The sequence below is a fragment of the Drosophila simulans genome, chromosome 2R, assembly GCF_016746395.2.
Source record: "Drosophila simulans strain w501 chromosome 2R, Prin_Dsim_3.1, whole genome shotgun sequence".
Lineage (NCBI taxonomy): Eukaryota > Metazoa > Arthropoda > Insecta > Diptera > Drosophilidae > Drosophila > Drosophila simulans.
In genome coordinates, this window is record NC_052521.2 from 21,870,211 (window position 1) to 21,890,016 (window position 19,806).

A 19,806-nucleotide genomic window follows, 5' to 3' on the forward strand; every position below is an offset into this window, starting at 1 on the left:
TGCTCCTCTCCGTAGCGGTGATGTTATTTCGTACGTTTATTCATAGGGTTTTGGTACAGGTTAAAAATCGCAACATGATTAGGCTCTACGAGTATGTGGTTACGCGAAATTATATATAGTTGTATATAGCATGAAGCTTGTAATACCGGCTGAGGCTTCGTTGGTCTCCTCTATTCGCCCGGATCCTTGAGCACGGGGAGTACTGAGTAAATACCATGGAAGCTACATATGTACGCGTGTGGCTCCAGGATGTCTTGATCGAAGCGGAAAGAAAGCACTAACACTAAAGAGCGGATCGGGTGCGAATAGAGAGGTCTTTGCATGTGCCACTGCAATATCTCGTGGGTCAATCACATCCAACCCACCAAGGTTGTCATCTAATCTAGTTGTCCAGTACGCTACGCTTCAGCGCCTCCTCCAGGTCCGCGTCGAAGCTCTCCGGCTTGGAATAGTCTGCAGCGAACTTGTCCTTGACCGGCTCCTTGCTCTGAAGCTTCTTGTCCACCTGCCCGTTCTGCTTCTCCTTGCCCGTCGTCCCGAAGGAGGTGTTTCCGAAGTCACTCGAGAAGTTGTGTGCCTCGAAGCCATCGAACTTGGCGAAGTTGGCGTTGGGGCTTGTCTTGAAGTGGTCCTCGAAATTGTCGTTGAAGGCGTCAAAGGCCTTTGCCGTTTGATCGTTGGGCCTGACAACGCCAGTGGGTACTGATGAGCTCTGGACCACACTGAAGTTGTCGTTAAATGCATCAAAAAAGGAATTGTTGAGTTTCGTATTGCCAGTGGTTGTGGCCGTGGTTCCAGCCCCAGATTCACCAGTGGTTGCCAGCGTAGCTGCGAAGTCGTCGAAGTCAGCGAATGCGTCCAGCGCCGTCTGCGAATGGTGGTTCGGCTTGGAGTTGGAGTGGTACGAAGTGCTTGAGTGGTGGGACGGCGCAGGACTCGAGTTCAAGTTGAAGGCGTCGAACTGCTGCATCAGGTCGTTGTTAAGCGGCGTGGCCGCCTTGGGCTTACTGCTATTATTGTTCACGATGTTACTCAGAGTTTTGGCTGGTGCTCCCATCTCATCTGTGTAATTGGAAACTTTATTAGATGGGGATAGGCCCGAGAATAGCACCATACTCACCCCCCGAGCTAAAGTCCTCCGCAAAGTTCCTCTTGTGGTCAGCACCTTTGGCTTCTGACAACTCCTCCTCGTCCTCTTCGGCAAAAGGATCCTTGATGCTAAACGGATCCTCGTAACGGTAATCCTTGAAGGGATCGTCCTTGAAGTCGGTTGGCCCTGTAATGAGACTCGGAGTCGGGGCCTTCCGAGTGCCAATCTCTCCAAAGGCATCAAACACACTGGCTACTGCCTTGGGCTCCAATTTCACATCCGTCGTCTTTTGGGTCTGCAGCGGTGTATTGGAACGCGACAGATGCTGGTTATTCAAGCTGGGGGCGGTGGTAATGGTGACGCTACTGGGGAGATCTGCTCCCGCTCCCGCTACCGATCCCGATCCTGATGTTGATAGAGAAGGCAATGCCGGTGATGGGGCTGCTGGCGTGGATGAAGATGTCGGGAGCAGGGTGTGTACGGTGGGAACAGTGATGGGCGTGGGATTGGGCGTGCTTGCCGCCTGCTTGTGGATCTGACCGGGATCGTCGAATAGCGAGAAGCTGTCTAGCAATGACGATCCACTGACGACCGGAATGGGGGGCGGCAGCGTGGGTGGGGGAAGGGACAGTGCAGTGGCCGTGGGCGTGGGTGCGCTTGGAATGTTGTGGAGCTGTGTAGATGCGTTGTGTCGGGGGGAATAGAAGTGAATGAAACAAAATTAAATTAAAACGAACTCAAATTAAGCGGAATCGAAAAGATAACACAACAAAGGGGAAACCGAAATCAATCATCAGGGTCAACAAAAGCGTTCAAGCAGCCACGAGGAATTGTGTGATTCGTGTGAGATCGTGACCAGCACCATGAGGATATTGGGTTTCGCCAGCAAGAGAACTCCGACAGGCGTACGTTGAATGATGTCGAACATAGATATCTTTATTAATAATGCAAAACGTTGTGTCGGTTACATTTCTGTATCGGTTAGGCCGGGCTTCTCTAAAAGTTGCTCTATAAGTATTTATGTGGTATGCACGGAATATGTATTCTCGGTAAATCAATGCTCGGAAGCTTCTTAGTTTCGGTGTGGGTGTTCGTACGTCTGTGGCTATGATAATCGAGGTCTGGCAAATATTTATATATATTTATATGTGTACAAGTAGTTTATATAGTAGAGGGGAGACCAACCCCCTTTCAAGATGAACTGCTGGCTACACCGCGACGCACTCCTGACCGGGAACACTGCGCGGCTCTAGAAGCTGAGTGGAAAAGGGTTGCGGTAAATAGTAGTGGGCAGTCCGGATCCGGGGGCGGACCGCCCGTAAAAGTCGAACTTTCGCGGCAGTTACATAAATATCTGTATGTTCGTGAGCCTTATGTGTAAAATGCTTTATATTATGGATGTATAATTGCTTTAAACTTTAGTATTCGCATATGCAAAAACAACTAACAACTTGCATTAAATTCCTTACAGAGGAGGTCTCTACCCACAAAACCTAATCGGGATAATACACTGGCCTTGAAACGATTCGAGGGGAATTCATAATAGTAATAATAGTAGGTAAGTACAATACTGCACAGCAAAGGGAGTTGAACGCTTGGAACTCTGGGGATTCCTCCCGCCTGCTGTCTGTTTTAATTTGTGACTACATTTATAACACGATACGTAACGCTTGAAATTGTTTTGAGTTCGGTTGAGTTTCGATTGAATTGATTTAGTACATTTAGCTAATTAGGCATGAACGATAATGCTGCGTCCTCTAGATATTATACCATGCACCGTGACTGATATATGTACGTTAATATGCTGCTGCAAATAGCTTTGTACGCTCAAATTGATTTGTTTCGTTATGCTGCTAGAGGAGGCCATTCATTAACTGAGTATGTGTGTTAGTACTGGTATATGTCGTATATAGAATGGGTTATCTTGAGGTGTTCACTGAAAGTAGAGAATTGCAGAGATGAGAGACCAGACGGTTAGTTCAATACGGCACCAAGCAAGACCAAGCAAAGCTACTGGGATGTACGAGGTTGGGTAGTGAGGTGATCTGGGTGGGATGTGTTCCGGCAGTAGCTTCTACTAAGGGTAAACAAAAGGTGCTACAAATCCAAATCAAGTCAGAAATCATAATACTCAAGGGCAACGTTCTTGGAGTGTGCATCAAAGTGTTTTATTTCTACAAAACTCAGGAAGTGTTAGTGATAATAAACGTAAAACCAGGGTTTAGCGCGGCAACAAATGACCGCTACATAAAAAAAATTTGGGATGCGGGTGCGGGGCGCATGCATTACCACCGATCCCAGCGGACACTGAATTGTGGGGTACCAACCTTATTGTCGAAGTCGTCAAAGTCGGCAAATCCTCCTCCGCCGCTTCCGAAACCACCCGTGGGCTGGCAAAGACAATAAATTAGGGATTCTCCATTGTACAGCAGAAAGGGGTCGTCTTACCTGTGCTGCTCGTGGTGGCGCTGGTCGTGGAGGCGGCACCTTGGACTTCTTTGGCGGCAATGCTGGACTAGGAGACTCCGGTCTGGGCGGCGGTCCGGACTTCTGGGCGTTGGGACTGAGCACCTGACCCTGGCCGGTTGGAGCATGCAGGGCAGCAAACGGATCACTGCCGAAGTCGTCTTTGCCGGGCTGTAGAAGATTCGAATAGTGATTAGGGTACAAATTAGAGTGTTCTATTTTAAATACTACCTCAGGAGTAATGGCGTTGCTCTTGTTGGCCGCAAAGGCATCCCCGCCGAAGGGATCCCGCTGGGTCTGACCAAAGGCTGAGCCCGTTCCGCTCTGACCAAAGGCATCGAAGCCACTATCGAAACCTGAGCTCATGTTGAAGCTGTCATCAAAGCCTGTAGAAATAGCCGGCTTGTTGGCCGGCTGACCGGAGAACGGATCACTGCCGAAGCCGTTGGTAGCTTTATTGGCGACGCCGCTGTTGTTCTCCTCAAAGGGATCATCCTTGGGCAGTTGCACTTCCTTTGTCAGGGTCTTGCGCGCCTCATCAAAGTCCGGCTCTATCTTCAACTGGTATTCGGATACGAGTTCGGCGTTTTGGTTCTCCATGGCAGCCCGACAAATGAGCAAAGCGTCGGTCATCTGTCGCTGCGTCTCCAGCAGCTGTGTGACCATTGATCGGACCTTCAGAAGACTTATGTTAATCTCTGATCACTTGATGTATCACGTGTAGTCTTACCGAGCTGATTTGCAGTTGGGTTGCCTGCAGGTGGTTGGTTAGCTTGGATAACTCCCGATTGTTGCTGTCGTACTCCTTCTGCAACGAAGCTTCTTCGTCCTTGAGCTTCTGCAGCTCCGAGCGTTTTGCGTTTAATTCGCCCTCCTGCTCGTTGATGGTCTCCTCCTGCATGTGGCACTGGTCGCGAATCTTGGTCACCTGCAAGCAAGCGGGTTTCTCGATCAATAACTAGGCTATTTTTTAAAAATATTTCGCACAACAGATGGTCAAAATATAAATTACATGGACGAGAACAAAACACAAAGGAAATATATACAGAAATCATGAGAAACTGAAACAAACCTGCTCGTTGGTGCGCGATATGTCAAGACTTACGTTGGCCAGCACGGCCGTATTGTGGGAAACCTTATGCGATCGTAATTGTAAGTGTAAGTGCATTCACCAGTTTAGTATGGATTTAGCCAATTGTTAACAAAGTGGTGGGGGGAACATGATAAAGAAAGGAAACCAAAGATTGAATTTAAATATAAAATTAAACGTAAGCCCAGGAGCAAGGAAAAGGTAAGCAGTGGCGCAGGGGCCGAAAGCACCCGAACAATCATGCAAATAACTACTTGAGCCTGCAGGTCATCCAGCCGCTTCTGGGCCTCTCCTCGCTGGTTCTCCAGCTGCTTCAGCGTGGCGGTAAGAGTATCCAGTTCACTCTGTGGGTGGAGATTCTGAATTATTAAATTCAACTTGGATACTAGTTAAAGAAGACTCGCCTGCAAACTGCGCACTTCGCCGTTTTTGATGCGCACATCCGCTTCTTTTTGGGCAATCTCCGTCTCCAGAACCCTCCGCTCGCGGGCCAACTCCTCAATCTCCTTGGAGATCATTTCCAGCTCCGGGTTTGAGTAAGTGGGCTTGACCTCCTGCGGCTGCAGATCGACTCCAGCCACAGTGGCGCGCATTGAGGGCGGCACCATATTAGCGTTGAGGACATGGGGCGGGTCCACACCGCGCTGCTTTCGCTCCACGAACCACATGGCCAGTGCAAACTGCTCCACAGTCAGCTTGCCGGACTGATTGGTGTCACAAAGAGCCCTAAAAGGAACGGCAGCATTAAAGATATTTTGGCCATATCTATACACGAAATACCTACCAGATGTCTGCTAGGCTGCGCTGCGGAATACCCGACTTGATGAAAATATCCTTCACCTCAAGGCCGGAGACCAGGCCGTCCTTATCCAGATCCGATTGCCGGAAGATCTCCTCGAACCGCTTAAGGTCCGCTGGGGTGACAACCCAGTCGGCATTCGCCGTCACCGGAGCTCCAATCGGTATCAATGGATCCGTCTGAATCAGCGGTTGAGAGCTAACCGCTCCTACCGGGGGAATGCGCGTCATGGGGGGCACAGCCACCGGGAGCGGCGGAATAGCCGCCGGCGGAGCGATGTCCTTGGGAAAATTGGCTACAAAGCCGCCGTCCCCAAAACCTTCCCCGCTGGGAGCACGTGGCATAGCAGCACCCGCTGGCGGTGGTGGCATGGCTGGCTTCGGTGGCGGACCTGCTACTCCGGGCTTTCGCAGCTCCGGCGGCAGCACGCTGGGGATGGTGCGCTTCTGCAGCGTCTGGTAGACCAGGTGCATGGCCACCACGAATTCGTGCATATCCAGGTTGCCGTCCTTGTCCTGGTCGGCCAAATCCCATATAGTTCCCAGTATGCTCATGGGCAGCTTGGAGTCCATGAGCACGCCCTTGACCTTGTTGCCCGGCAGCATTCCATTACTGGGGTGCAGGGACTCGAAGAGTTGCTCGTACTTGAGCCGATCGATCACCCCGATGGACCAGTCTCCGTTTGCCACTCCGCCGCTAGCAACGGGAACAGTCTGAATACGCGACGGCATCGTTTTTGGTAGTTCACCCTGGCGATTGGGGCGACATTAATGTAGCATATCTCGTCTTTCCCATTTCGGGCGAATATGCGATTACTCACCAACTTGGGCGGGTTGGCAATGTCCAGGTAGATGTTGGCCATGCTGGCCACCTGTCCCGCCTGCGACAGGGACACCAGCTTAAGGGCTACAAAAAAGCCCGGCTTGTCCAGAAAGCCCTTGCCGCTCGGATCAGAAAGGTCCCAGATCCTGCTCAGCACAACGTCGCTGAGGCCAGACTTCTTGAGAAACTTGGCCGCTGTCATGGCCTCAATTGCCCCGGTGCCTTTGGGGTCAATCTGCAAAAATCGATAGAGGGTGGGTGTGGATACGGATGCCCAACATTGGCCGCCATCCTGGTAACAGTGCGGCTTGGATTCGTGGTGTGCTTACCAGTTTGTAGTAGGCCTCGTAGACGCCTATGTGCTTCCCGCACACCCTCGCAAAGTCCACATTCATGGTGTGGAGTCCACTGGCCAATTGGTTCCGACTAGCAGTGCAAAAACGCGTAAGCGTAAGCCCGTTATCACAAAATCGATTTTTTCTTCCCAAGGGGCGGATAAGCTGCTCTTAGTCAGCCGTCGGCGGAGTCCCGCTGCCTCGCACCTGTGCACCTGCGACGAGACACTTGCTGGAGCCACTTACAGGTGAGCTTGGCGCATTGCGGCCCCTAATTTAGCTACTCTCGAATTTTAAAAAGCCTAAATTTGCTTTTTTGCTCGGTGGATAGTGTGACCGTTTGGATAACGATTAAAAATACCGTACTGCTGATGAATAAGTATACCACTAGGTAATTGCGTTAAAATACCACTTAAATGAATACCGGTAATTACCGACATTAATGATATTTATTTAAAGTATAATTTTTTTAAATTAATTTGTCTATATTTATCCATTTAACACTAAACGTGAATAAAATATATGGTGTAATGGTTTCAAAGTAAACGAACGGTGCAGAACAGCAGCAGACGGTAGAAATGCGATGTTTCCGTTAGGGTGACCAGATAATGTTTAAAGTTTAAACTTTTTATTCAAATTTTTCTTTAATAAGCAAATTTCCCATATGGATCTAAAACTTAAGCTAGGACTTAAAGGAGACGAATGCGGCAATTGGGGGCCCCGCACTGGCAGTATAACACCTTGCCGGGCACCACGCCCACCTCGTAATTGTAGTTCCAGGTCAGCTCGGTGCCGGAGCGGATGTGCGCGGCCGAAAAGAAGGCAACCCAGGGGAAACGCAGGTCGTGGGTGTCCACGAACACGTTCTGCACGAAGAGATTAGGGTTGCACGAGTGCTGCGGGAGAAGAAGAGAATCAGCCACACCGCAAAGGAACAATAGACTTCCAACTTACGTTGAAATAACGTCCAAGGTTGCCCGTTGTCTTGGCGTCCATGATGTAGGGCGCCTCGTCCTTGCCGAAAAGCCTCCGCACCGAGTTCTCGCGCACCGTCTCGTCCAGATCGGCATTTGGGTTAAAGTTGATCACCGCACGCTCCTGCGAGTCCAACTCGGTGCTCTGCGTGGAGCAGCTCTGCGTGGAGCTGCTTCTGGAAGAGCGCTTGATCTTGCGCTGGTAGTGATAGTTTGGCCGGAAGTCGTCATCGTCCTCGGCATCGGGTCCACCGTTGTCCTCCTCCGCGTCAGGGTCCGAGTTGTCCACCTCCGACTCATATCCCTCTTTCAACTGTTCGGCAACCTCTATGTAATCTAAGTCCGCGAAATACTCGTCGCCGGCGTCCTGTCCGCCTTCGTTGGCCATAGTCTCCGTGAGCAGATGGCCGGCGTATATACAGATGAAAGCGCCCTTGGGGATGTCGTTAACGCAGCGCAAGCCCCATCCACGATTCGAGGTCTTGAACACCTGCAGTTTCATCTCTAGGGAGAACTGCACCACCCGGTTCAGGCAATTCTTCTTGCACTTGCAGCGCGAGTTGCACTCGTAGATGCCGGTGGGCACGTGCTCGTGGAGTCGCTTGTACTGGTAGCCTATCTCCTCGATGGGCTTCTTCGGGTTGCAGTACCGCACGCCCGCCACCGTTAGCTGCCAACAAGCGCACTTTGACTTGTCCTGGTAGGGATACACAAAACATTGGGCGGCTGGGTATAAATTGAGGTAATCAGATCTGTAAGACGTCTTACCGAGCAGTCGTCCTCGCAGTCGCAGCACAAGAGGAACTCCTCGTCCAGATTCAGATGAACCCCCTCGGTGGGGATGCGCTGCTTGGCGTAGGTGCATGGGGGCGGCAGTGTGTTGTCGTAGTAGTTTACCAGCGGAATCGCCATCTTTTCCTGCCCCTTTGAAATGTCCGTGTCTTTCACGATCGAGGGATCAATGGAGTACTCGGCCAGACACTTGAGGTCGGGCGTAAAGTCAAAATTGTCTACGTTCAACACATTTTCAGTAGCTCGTAGGTACCTGTGAACTTCGGCCAGGTTGCGCAAGCTTTTGCCACAAGGTCCCTTGTATACCACGGACTTCTTGGTCTTCTGCCGCATGACAAGACGTTCCCAGCCAGAAAGCAGAGGCTTCGCCAACGGACTGTAGCTGTCCAGGCGGTGAACGATCTTAAAGAGGCAGTTCGGGCTGCACTCGTGGCGCTTGTACATTTTGGGAGGCAGATTCCGCTTGGCTGTAAAGTAGACTACATGGCCCTTGGGCCTGTTCTCGTCGTCCACGTATATTGTCGAGTTGTTCAGGTGCCGCACAGCACTTGAGCTATTACTGGTGCTGGCACCTCCTGCATTGGTGCGTCCTCCGGCTAAGGTGGCTGCCGAAGATGCAGCTGCTAATGCGTTATTTTGCGCAGAGGCGCTGCTCTTGCGGGCAAAGGCACGCATCTGCTGGTTCACCTTGCTGCTAGACTCCATCTCCTTGGTGTACCGGATAAAGGGCTCCGTGCGCTGAAAAAGAAAGAAATATTGTATTGAGGGCCGCTGGATGAATGGACACTATGCTTACTCTTGGGACACGCAGCTGCTGTGCGCTTGAACTGTTCATATTGTTCTGGGTTTCCCTGAAGACAGGACCCAAGCGCAATGAACCCCTGTATATCCACTCCGTATGGTTTTTGTCTCCCTCAAACTGCATCAACACCAAGCTGCAGTCGATGTCCATGACGCGCGCGTACAGCCAGGTGCCGTTCGATTCAGTGTTCATGCTTTGGCCCCGGGTGCATTGCACCATGGGACGATCCACAGAGTACTTCTCCACGTACTTCTGTATGAAATCGCGCGACGCGGCGTGTACGTCCTCCCACACTTTCTCGGAAGCCTGGCAAACTAGACGGACATCGCGGTGCGGAACGTACTGAGTGTACCCATCGTCGTAGAATATAAGGTAGCGGTAGCGATTGGCCTGCTTCAACGGCTCAGCGATGATGCCTGGATAAAAGGCGCTCTGCACCACGCCCTTATCCTTGCCCCGCGATAAAGTAGTGCCATCGAAGTACGCAATCACGCGGGTACCTAGTACACAATGAGTGGATTAGTTTATAGATTGACAAATAACCATTCTATTGGTAACTAACCAATGGTCAGTCGCACTGGCGGTGGTTCGAAGTAGGCAATGTGCTTGGCCGTCACTGTTTTGATCATCTGGTACGGAGTGTTGAGGTACCTAATCTTGTAGCTCTTCATCGTGTTTCCGTTGATGGCGGTGCTCTCCGTAAACTCGATTACCTTTATGGATACCCAGCTGGCAATAGCCTTGTTCTTAACAGCGTAGTAGGTTTCTCCCAACTGGATTGGAGGACGCACGATTTCGCCGGCAGGTGGAACTTCATGCTGAGTAAATGGTGGTATTAAAACGGATCCAAATGGCATCCCATCTGACTTACCACATAGTCACTGGGTTCGATGTCCAGGATGGGTAGATGTTTGTGTGCCACCGGACACGAATTATACAGAGCGCAGTGCATTTTGTCAGCGGTGGTCTGAACTTTTTCGAGTTCCACATCTGCCAGTGCGAATTGTCGCTCCAAGTGGTCTGCTTTCGCCTGGAGAATGGTTTTTGACCAGGCCATCTGAGCCGTAAAATCCACCTTGTTGAGAACATTCTTGATGGCATCATCGAGTTCATCTTCAATGAGCTGCAGCTTTTTTTTCGAAAAGTCCGATTTTTCTGTGCGGATAAAATATATTTAGTGAGTTTTGTTTGCTATTGTTCATTGCCCATCATAGCAGTCTCACCTGGCTGTTTCTTCTCTTCTTCCTCATCGCTGCTGTCCAGAGCCACAAAGTCAGCGTGATCCTGGTGGAAATCCTTCAGCAGCAGCGGCTGCTTGGCCATCAGTTGACCCGCATACTCCTAAAAAAAGAAATTCGTTCTGGTTTACCTTCAAAGTTAATTAAATATAAATGAGCTACTTGACCTCATACAAGTCCATTGCTGTGTCATGACATCCCATGCAGAGGAACTGCTGCTTGGAAGACTTTCGGAGCACCTGGTAAAAGTTTAAAGTGGCCATGTTAGCCAACACGTACTGTTTATGAAGCTTTGTGCAATTGCAGTTGACACATTCCTTGTCGTAGAACACATCTCCATCTGATGACAAAGAGTTCAGCTTCGCGTCCTCTGCAGCTTTCGGAGCAGTGCCCTTTTCAAGCTCCACCTCTAGGACATCGTCCTTTTTATCATATTTTGAGTGTTCTTCGATTTCCGTTGAGCTAATACGCTTGTGATCTTTTAATGTCTTCTCAATCTTGTCTTCTGCTGGGCGATTTATTGACTCCTCAACGTCCTGATCTACTTCCATGCCAGAAGCTTCTTGCTCATTTCTCTGTTGCCCCTTCTTATTTGTCCATTCATCTTTTTCGGGAGAACTTTCGGATGTGGGACTGCTGATACTGCTATCATTCATTTCCTTGGTCTTTTTAGCCTCAACAGCCGCAGCTTCATTGACAGCATCTGGCTTTGGCGGATCTTCCTCACTTTCGTTGGCGGAGGAGGATTTGACAGGACTCTCTATTAGTTCAACGCTGCTGTCCGAATCCACAGCTACCAGAACCGGGCTGCCTTCAATGGCGATACTGCTAGCTTTCGTGTTCTCTCCCTTGTGGTCCTCCGATTCGTCGGCCAACTTTCCAGGTTCATCAGAAGCCTTAGCTCCATATGGGCGCTGCTTCATTGTTGAACCGTTGCCGGCGATTGCTTCACTTTGTGTCAGGTCCTCCATCTCCACATCTTTTGCGGCTTTTTCTCCCTTTTCTAGAGAGACTCTAAGAGACTCCAAACTATATTCTTTTTTGCGCACCGGCAACCCGTAACTTTTTTCGCTCGACGCTGGTGTTTCCTGGACATCCTCCACTGTGCTTCCACTGCTCTCTAAGCAGTCTATGGCTGTTGGCTCCTCAGACATAGTTTTAAATTACTTTACCAAACTTTACACATTAATGCAAATAAATTGCGAGCCAAGCGATAACATTGTATACAATTTCGGCCGAAATTTGCCAGCCCTAGATTTTAGCGGCAGAAAGAAGAAGAGTGTCTATTCACACAAGACCAAAAGAACGAAAATTCAAAATGTAGGCTGCTGCAATGGATTTAATTTTTTATTTCGGTCTTCGGGAGTGGGTCCTATTTATTAGGCCTCGACGACCTTTGGGTGGTAGCCGGTCTCATCGGCGGTGTAGACCACCTTGACGGTCTTGCCGTTGGGGGCCACGTACTCGTACTCCCCGGAAACCACCCAGTTGTCGTGCTCCTTCAGGGCTCCAGCTTGCACGGCGCGAATATGGTTGGACAGTTCATAGGCGTAGTTAAAGTCCAGCACGTTAACCTCGGAGTCGCTCTTCAGAACATCAGCCTCCTCGTTGGCGAAGGCCACGGCCAAAAGGCAGGCAAGAACGATCTTAAAGACAAATCGATGTTCAGAGGTCCCCAAAATGAAATTTCGATGCTACTTACCACGAACTTCATTGTTGGAAAGGGGATGTGTGTGCTAATAGATAACGAAACAATTTTGACTGCTGGTTGCCGAAAATTGCGCTTTTATATGTAGCTCTCCCCTGACATTTTACCGGCCGGAATTACCAACTGCATAAATTTTCTTCATAACTGGCTCCCAGCGGTCGTTTGTCTTAATTAAACAAAAGACATTGATGCAGTCATTCTTCAGGCATTAATTATCGCCCCACTCGGCATATCATATTCGCGGGGTTATCTATGAAGATCTGTGCGGAAGATTCCCAAAACAACCGCGTTCATCAATTGTCGGCACCGCACGATCAATTTTTAGCTGATAAGAGCTAACCGGTCTATTCCTTCGATGCTATCGCCGATTAGCATTATTTTCGCATAACTCCATTAGCTGTCGGATTTTGCTCCCGCAGTTGCAACCGGTTTCTATCAAGCTGCGAATGCAATATGGCCTCTGATTTGAATTTCTTGGCGCGCAAATAGCCAGTGCTGGAAAATGTCTGGGACAGCACAGAGTATTGCCATTCAGAGGGAATCCCACGTGGTAGTGTCTGCGTATCGGTGTGCACTGCAATCCCCACCAGAAATATAACGATGGCCAGTGATTCTGGCAGCGATTATGAGGTGGAGGCTTTCATCAATCCCAAGCGGGTGCGGCGCACGGTCAACGACGACAGTGCGGATCTGTTGGGAAACTTCGATGACCAGAAGCGGAGGGAGATCTTCGAGGGCACGTATGTGGACAAGGAGGACGGACGGAATCCCAGTGACCCAGAGGATAGTAACAGCGAGGATGAGGCCAGGTCCGACGACGAGGCAGCCGCTGAGGGCAGTGCTGCTTCCGCAGCTGAGGAAGAGGAATCTGCGGAAAATGGGCAGATAACCAGTGACCAGCTGAGTTCACTGCTTCGAGGAGCCTCAAAAACCAACAGACACGTCCTGTACGTGACGAACCTCAACTTCGAAACTACAAAGGACGACCTGGAGCTGCACTTCTCTGCGGCAGGCGCGGTCAAGTCCATCCGCATTCCCAAGAAGCGGCGAGGGGGATTCGCCTTTGTGGAAATGGCCGACTTGAGCAGTTTCCAGAATGCCTTCCAGCTGCACAACACAGAGCTGCAGGGACGCAACATCAAGGTGCAGATCTCCGAGGCGGGCAAGAAGAAGTCGGCCAACAAGAAGAACATCATCAAGCAGAAGAACCGAAAGCTGGCCGAGATGCGCAACGAGCAGAAGACCTTCACGAAGAGCGGCAAGTTCTACGACAAGGACCTGAAAAAGGAGAAGGCCAAGGAAATGCTGGCGCGAAAGCGGTGGCGCAAAAATCCCGCCCCCAGACCCACATAAATAGCATAAGTTCTTACAATGTAAGCCATTCTATGATTATTTAACAACAATTAAAAGTTAATATTACCGGATAAAAGGGTTACTGTTCACTATTGCCAGCGCACAATATAAAAGTTGCGTTTGCCCACGCGCAGCAGAGAAATTCCGTTGCGCAGGATGTGCACGCCCGTAGTTAGCACTTCGGCGATATTCTGCACCCGCTTTTGGTTAACGTAAAATCCGCCTGCGTTTATAATACGTACAGCATCCGCTAAGGAGTGATCACAAATCGGTTATGCCCCGTATTTCCAAAGTCGAAGATAACTTACTCTCCGTGGGAAAGCACTTCGCCTTCATGGCCAGCTCCAGGATGGACATTCCGGGCTCGGTCAACAGGTTCACCATAGTCGCTCCCTGAAAGGTCTGCTGGATCTCGGGAAGGTTGAGTTGCGCTAAACCCTCCACGTTGCCTTTGTACAAGGCATTGGTCACCCGTTCCGCCTGCTTCAGCCCACTTTCTGTGAATTGAAAACTTCTAAAGTCCTGATACAAGGGAACAATGATATAGAGTACAACCTCCATGAACCAGCAGAGTCACGTCCTCAGCCAGCAGAGTCTGCGCCTTCCGCTTCTCGGGCTCCCTCGTGTGCTCCCGCATCAACTGCTCCACCTGGGGCAGCGGGATGAAGGTGAACAGCTTCAGGAGCTTTTCGACCTCGGAGTCTGGCATGCGCAGGAAAAACTGGTAGAGGGCGAAAGGCGAGGTCTTGTTACAGTCTAGCCACACTGCATTGCCTGCCGACTTGCCGAACTTATCGCCCTCCTCCGTCGTGACCAGTGGCAGGGTGAGCCCGAAGACCTCTCGCTTTCGCTCTACGCGGCTAATGAGCTCGTGGCCAGTCATTAAATTGCCCGTCTGATCAGAGCCTCCCATTTGAAAGCAGCAGTTGTGGCGGCGCAGTAGGTGCAGCCAGTCGTAGGCTTGGAAAATCTGGTAGGTGAACTCGGTGAAGCTCATTCCATCCTCCGACTCCATGCGGGACTGCACCGAGGATCTGGAGAGCATTGACCCCATGCGAAAGTGTCGTCCCATGTTGGCCACAAAGTCGATGAGCTGCAGGTCCGCGTACCAGTCGGCATTGTTGACGATTCTGCAGGAGATTAGAAAGAGATTAACACGGCCTAATGTAGGCTACACACTCACATTAGGGGAGCCAGTGGGAATTTCTGTTTCTTAGAGTCCCAAAGGCAGTTCTCGTGATTTTCGAACACCTGGCGAAGCTGTTGCTCGATAGCCTTTAAATTGGTCTCGATCACCGTCTCGCCCAGTTGGTTGCGCTCTGTCTTGCGTCCACTGGGATCCCCGATGAGTCCAGTTGCTCCTCCTACGAGGGCAATAGGTCTGTGGCCGGCTCTTTGGCAATGGATCAGGCCCATTATTACCAGCAGGTTTCCCACGTGTAGGCTGTCAGCGGTGGGATCGAATCCTGCGTAGATGCTCTGTCGGCCGCTGGTGAAAAGCTGTTTCATCCTGGGACTGTGGAGCAGCAGTTTTCATAGATAAAATCGCAATCTTCTCTCTTTGCAGATGGTCCAGTACTTACGCCGCTGTATCAGGAAATATGCCCTGAAAAAAGCCTCGATCTGTGAGCTCCAGAAGGTTCTTCTGCGCCAGCTGGCGATGGCTATGTCGGAGTACATCCTGGAGCGGTTTCAGCAAACTCCGGCGCAGAGGCAACATTATGCAAAGCTCCTTGGAAAGTTCTAAAATTCCTTAAGGGACTGTTTTTGAGGTTGGAGCCATCAGCTGATCGGCGCGCGGTGAATGACAAAATCTGACTTGTTTTGGTTTGCAAACAGCTGGTTGTCGCTGCGAATGGCAACATCGGAATCCAAACACAAAGGTTCCATTTGGAGCCAACGCAGTTTTCCATGACAAGGGCCTTTTCATAATCAAATCTAGAGATAATGCTGCTGAAGATACGCCACGCCCTGCTGGAGGTCACCAGTCCACCGGCCGCGAAGCAGTCCGCGATCATTATTAACAACGAAGTCATCATCAGTTCGGGAAGCATTCTGCAACCACATTTGGCCGTAGATGGGGACAAAGGAGCGCAGAACAAGGCAATTGTTGCCAGACTGCAGCGGGGTCAACTGCTAGATGTTCAAAATGAGGAGCAGAAAGAGGATGCGCAGATCCGCTCACTACATTTTGTGGCCACCTTCGATCCGCAGCAACGACGGCCGAGGCCAAACACTGCACCTGGGTCGCGCAAACCACACATCCTCTCCCGCTTCACTGCCTATCCGCTGTACGTGTTCTGTGCGGACGAAGTATGCCGCAACCTGCACCACATATTACTCACTGCTGACTCCGGCGATGCGGGTGAGGTGCTGCGCTCCAGTTTCGTGGTGCTGGGCCTGCGAAAGCCCGAAAAGGAGGAGTCCTTCAAACGCTTCCTCGCGCACATCGCTAACTACTTGCGACACCTGCAGCCCATGCACACTTTGGACGACGTGCTGGTCATGTGCTCGCCCTTTGGCCTGGAGAACTTTTATAAGACCATCAGCATTGGAAAAGTGTCTAATGTTATGGGACGCAGTGGCTGCTTGTTTGCCATTTCAAACGCTTTGCCCCTGGGCTGTGAAGGCTCTGCAGTGTTCAACAACAAGCTGTAGGTGATAAATACGAAACCGAACCGTAATATACCAAAATATAATATTCCGTTTATCAGGCGGCTCGTTGGCATTGTGATATGCACCTCATTCCAACGCCATCACGAAAACGTCAACCTCACACTGGCCGCGAACTTTGGCTACCTTTTGCGCAACTTTATGGAACAACTGGGCATGTCTACTACAGAGTTCCAGCTAAGTCGAGAGCCGTCGAGCTTTGCCTGTAAATTAAGACTAATTCCACGTTGTTGTTATAGTAATTACACACCGTTCTAGGGGAGCGCACCATTGTGGTCATCGAGTCGGCGGGTCAGCAAGGTACCGGGACCTTCATACGAGTCCACAACAAGCGCTTTATCCTCACTTGTGCACATGTGGTGGGACAGGTATGCAAGCATGGGATGTCCTTAACCTTGGCGCACTAAATTAATGTCTTTCACGTAGAACATTGAGACTGTTAATTGCCGTGCTGCCGATCGCGAGTTCCAGTCTGAGGTGATTTGGTGCAACCCGGACAGCGATAAGCCCTTCGACTTGGCTCTACTTACAGCTCCGCAGGATGTGCCGGAACGATGCTGCGTGCGACTGGCCAGGAGTCCAGCCACCCTCGGGCAAATGGTGTACAATGCCGGGTTTCCCTACTACGTTAACTTCAGCTTCAGGCACGACTTCAACCCTTCGATTTTTCAAGGGAGGATCATCAAGTGTGACACCGGGGCCATTATGTCCGATGGCAGCGTGCAGGCGGGCCAAAGTGGAGGACCGATGTTCGACCAGAATGGATGCATCCTAGGCGTTTGTGTATCCAACATTAAATTAGACGACGTCGTCTACCCAAACATAAACACAGCCATTCCTATTTGTGATATCCGCAACACGTTGCAGCAGTTTGCACGCACCAACGGTGAGCAGAAAGTCGAATCGATGAGTTCTAGCTAATCTTAATTCTTTGCAGACTTAAATGTGCTTAGCAACCTGGTAGCCAGTCCAGATGTACACCGCGTCTGGTCTTTGGAAATGCCCCCCATTCGCAGCAAACTCTGAGGAGACCCGCGCATTTTTCATTGTTAACGGAACTGTAGTGTTTTTATATAATATGGCTTATATATGTTAATATATGGTAAGAAATTGTGCTTAGTTTTTATCCAAACAATCGTTAACGTGACTCTGGAGCACGCTTAAGGCGTTAAAGGACTTTGAACAGATCGGACATCGCAAGGTGGTGTCCGAAGTCCGGGATGAGGCGCCTGTTGGGTCGAGAATCTGCCAATACAAAAATTAGTATTGACATTTATGGACTTTGGAATCAGCATACTCTTACTGGTCTCTGCTCCTCTCGCAAATTGCTTCTGCTTGAACTCAGCGAAGAAGCGGTCGAGGACGCCTTGCTTGCCTTGTGCGACTCAGCCAGAGCTTCGATAAGCTCCTGGTTCCTCCGCTGCAATGATCGCAAATCCATAAGATACTGATCTTTCTCGCCGGCATTCTTCTCACGATCTGCCCGCTCCATTTCGAAGTCCTTGCGGTAGATATCGTTTTGGGTCTGTAGATGTTCGATCACCTCCTGCTTCTGGATGTCCCTTGCCTGCAGCTCGCTAATATCCAGCTGCATTTTGTTCATCAGCTCCTGAGCGCTCACCAAGTTAACCTTTAAGCAATCGATCTCCTCAATATAGGTTCCTTTCTGCAAGTCATAATTATAGAAGTTAAAGCTTAGTTTCAGCATCGCACAGCAGAATAAAATCACAAACCATTTTCAGGCTTTCAGCCACGAGTTTAGAGAGCTGGCCCTTTAGGTTCTGCACCTGTCGGTCGTGCTCGTCCCTTTGCACATAGTCCAAAGCCATGTTCGGGTCAAGTTTCGAATTGGTTGCATCCTCTGGTACGAACTCAAACGAATGCTGAAATAACAGAAGACAAAGAGCGGTGAGCCCCGGAGAGATTATTTTAGAGAGATACTGCACAGTTTAGTGCTTGGAGCAAAGTGCAACTGGTAGACATACATTTAGTTGTTGCAGTTTGTCAATCTCCACGCGCATGTTGTCGATCAGGGCCTGCTTTCCAGATACGCTCTGACGAAGCTCATCCTGCTCTTTTAGCCTGATAGTCTGAACCACCTCAATCTGCTCGATTTTCGTCTCTAGGTCATTCTTCAGCTTTTGGTTTTCCTCGCGAAGGGTCGCGATTTGCGCTTGACACTCTTTAACCTGCTCCTTGTACTGGCGTTCTCGGTCGGCGGCTTCCTGGCGCCATTTCTGAGTCAGCTTGTGGTAGTTCAGCATGGTTTGGTTGACCTTGTCAAGTGTGCCTAGCCGGATAATGCCGTATTATTGCTGTATATTACTTTAGTGGCAAAAAATACTCACTCTTTAGCGCAAGGTACTCGGTCATCAGGTTCTGCAGCTTAACTACTTCCTCAGCGGAGCCCTGTAACGAGCAGAGGCTGGGAAACTGCGAATAAACACTGTTCTGTGGATGGATTAAGAGACTGTTGTTAGAAGCCAGCAAGAGGTTACCAGGCGCTCACCTTCAGGACATCGGATTGAACTTCTCCCATAATGAAGCTGGTCGCCAGGGACTGGTGCTGGGAAGATCCGGAGTCCAGCGATTTGTGCTGCTGCTGCGATGCAGTCATGCTGACTGGAATACAGTTCACTGTTGGTGGCTGAGTGCTTGTAGAGGCATCGGTTTCCTTCGCCTCCTGCGTGTCACCACATGCGTTGGACCCCAAGGAACTGTCCGGCATGAGCGAAGAGCACGGCGAGCTACCCAAGATGACGAATGACTCTTCCTCCGACATATCTCCGTTGTCGCGGTAGCAATGGTTGGTTTTAATCATCAGAGATTTCACGGTTGCGTTCACAGATCAGGGAAATCCCCTCTTTCAAAAACTAGACGACAAAGATTAGCCAAATCGATTAGTTTGATATCGGCAACGCTAAGGATAAATGTACAATAAATGAGTTTTAGGGCAATGATTCATTTCGCGTGGGAATTACATCGCCGCGTCACAATGGAATCAACAATTGTCGTGCTTGTTCCATATATACCTTATAGACTACTGCGTTCCTTCCTTATCTCGTTTTGCTTTGCTGACAAGCTGTTAGGAAACACAATTTTTTTCGGAATAATATTTACTTTTTACTATTTTACCAAACAGCTTTGACCAGTGTGACCGCAGCCATTTCAGATGTACCTTTTTTTGTTTCATTGATTGTCACTGTGTCATAATCGGAACTGTTATCGACAATCGGCGCACTCGTCTATCCTAATTTAAAAGCAGCTAATATCAATAAATCAGATTACACGCCCAAAACTCGTGCATATGAAGGCGCTTGCACTGCAAGGGCGGTGGAAAGTCCCGGCATCATTTATTCAAGCCCAGTGACGTGCATCCCAATTTACCTTCCTTTGTTGCTCAGCCGAGATTAATGGGCGCGTCCTAAAGGCCTGAGCCTGACAAACCAGTTGCCAGCGAAATTACACCGAAATGTAATTGCCAAAACTCGCAAATTCTAATGGCCGGCGCATTTGGTGGCCTGGCAGTGCGTTCTGAACCCGCCAAACCGGATTCAGTACCTCCATTGTTCGGGCCAACTCTGTAGATGTGGGTTAATAAGCCTTTCGCGTGATAAATATAGGTGTGAGTGGAGCTCGCGACAAGGAACTGGTGGCTGGCCGA

The 19,806-nt window shown here is 50.0% G+C and overlaps 7 protein-coding genes across 14 annotated transcripts; 2 read left to right on the forward strand and 5 right to left on the reverse strand.

The window, feature by feature from the left end:
* Positions 1–18: 18 nt before the first annotated feature.
* On the reverse strand, positions 19–6,980 carry LOC6736127 (epidermal growth factor receptor substrate 15-like 1). 6 transcript variants are annotated; one of them, XM_016181199.3, is made up of 12 exons: positions 6,597–6,980; positions 6,266–6,502; positions 5,431–6,194; positions 5,051–5,372; positions 4,901–4,990; positions 4,662–4,691; positions 4,287–4,484; positions 3,788–4,231; positions 3,539–3,727; positions 3,418–3,480; positions 1,121–1,763; positions 19–1,062 (listed from the first exon to the last, which is right to left on the reverse strand). In XM_016181199.3, the coding sequence occupies exons 1-12, from the start codon at positions 6,660–6,662 to the stop codon at positions 383–385; spliced, it is 3,726 nt and encodes a 1,241-aa protein (XP_016029520.1). In that variant the 5' UTR covers positions 6,663–6,980; the 3' UTR covers positions 19–382. The 6 variants fall into 6 exon arrangements, with proteins under 6 accessions (XP_016029520.1, XP_016029516.1, XP_002083027.1 ...); XM_016181195.3 differs by having other exon boundaries at positions 1,121–1,385; positions 4,629–4,691; XM_002082991.4 differs by having other exon boundaries at positions 4,629–4,691.
* A 233-nt stretch (positions 6,981–7,213) lies between these two features.
* On the reverse strand, positions 7,214–11,691 carry LOC6736128 (histone-lysine N-methyltransferase eggless). Its single transcript, XM_016181193.3, has 8 exons — positions 10,576–11,691; positions 10,394–10,511; positions 10,042–10,325; positions 9,733–9,988; positions 9,165–9,670; positions 8,345–9,106; positions 7,557–8,273; positions 7,214–7,498 (listed from the first exon to the last, which is right to left on the reverse strand). The coding sequence occupies exons 1-8, from the start codon at positions 11,560–11,562 to the stop codon at positions 7,292–7,294; spliced, it is 3,837 nt and encodes a 1,278-aa protein (XP_016029521.1). The 5' UTR covers positions 11,563–11,691; the 3' UTR covers positions 7,214–7,291.
* A 38-nt stretch (positions 11,692–11,729) lies between these two features.
* Positions 11,730–12,244, reverse strand: LOC27207546 (larval cuticle protein 9). Its single transcript, XM_016183233.3, has 2 exons — positions 12,111–12,244; positions 11,730–12,054 (listed from the first exon to the last, which is right to left on the reverse strand). The coding sequence occupies exons 1-2, from the start codon at positions 12,120–12,122 to the stop codon at positions 11,788–11,790; spliced, it is 279 nt and encodes a 92-aa protein (XP_016029522.1). The 5' UTR covers positions 12,123–12,244; the 3' UTR covers positions 11,730–11,787.
* A 377-nt stretch (positions 12,245–12,621) lies between these two features.
* On the forward strand, positions 12,622–13,545 carry LOC6736130 (uncharacterized RNA-binding protein C365.04c). Its single transcript, XM_002082994.3, has one exon. It carries the CDS (start codon positions 12,717–12,719, stop codon positions 13,467–13,469), a length of 753 nt encoding a protein of 250 aa, XP_002083030.1. The 5' UTR covers positions 12,622–12,716; the 3' UTR covers positions 13,470–13,545.
* LOC6736131 (tyrosine--tRNA ligase, mitochondrial) lies at positions 13,483–15,280 on the reverse strand. The gene is made up of 5 exons (XM_002082995.4): positions 15,053–15,280; positions 14,653–14,985; positions 14,025–14,599; positions 13,778–13,966; positions 13,483–13,719 (listed from the first exon to the last, which is right to left on the reverse strand). The coding sequence occupies exons 1-5, from the start codon at positions 15,187–15,189 to the stop codon at positions 13,559–13,561; spliced, it is 1,395 nt and encodes a 464-aa protein (XP_002083031.2). The 5' UTR covers positions 15,190–15,280; the 3' UTR covers positions 13,483–13,558.
* Positions 15,281–15,297: 17 nt separating this feature from the next.
* Positions 15,298–17,274, forward strand: LOC6736132. The gene is made up of 5 exons (XM_002082996.4): positions 15,298–16,123; positions 16,184–16,347; positions 16,401–16,510; positions 16,569–17,028; positions 17,080–17,274. The coding sequence occupies exons 1-5, from the start codon at positions 15,417–15,419 to the stop codon at positions 17,166–17,168; spliced, it is 1,530 nt and encodes a 509-aa protein (XP_002083032.1). The 5' UTR covers positions 15,298–15,416; the 3' UTR covers positions 17,169–17,274.
* Positions 17,182–19,334, reverse strand: LOC6736133 (NF-kappa-B essential modulator). 3 transcript variants are annotated; one of them, XM_016181192.2, is made up of 7 exons: positions 19,175–19,334; positions 18,652–19,015; positions 18,491–18,593; positions 18,128–18,432; positions 17,876–18,025; positions 17,440–17,808; positions 17,182–17,387 (listed from the first exon to the last, which is right to left on the reverse strand). In XM_016181192.2, the coding sequence occupies exons 2-7, from the start codon at positions 18,961–18,963 to the stop codon at positions 17,259–17,261; spliced, it is 1,368 nt and encodes a 455-aa protein (XP_016029524.1). In that variant the 5' UTR covers positions 18,964–19,015; positions 19,175–19,334; the 3' UTR covers positions 17,182–17,258. The 3 variants fall into 3 exon arrangements, with proteins under 3 accessions (XP_016029524.1, XP_002083033.2, XP_016029523.1); XM_002082997.4 differs by having other exon boundaries at positions 17,446–17,808; positions 19,175–19,333; XM_016181191.2 differs by having other exon boundaries at positions 18,652–19,062; positions 19,175–19,331.
* Positions 19,335–19,806: the final 472 nt, after the last annotated feature.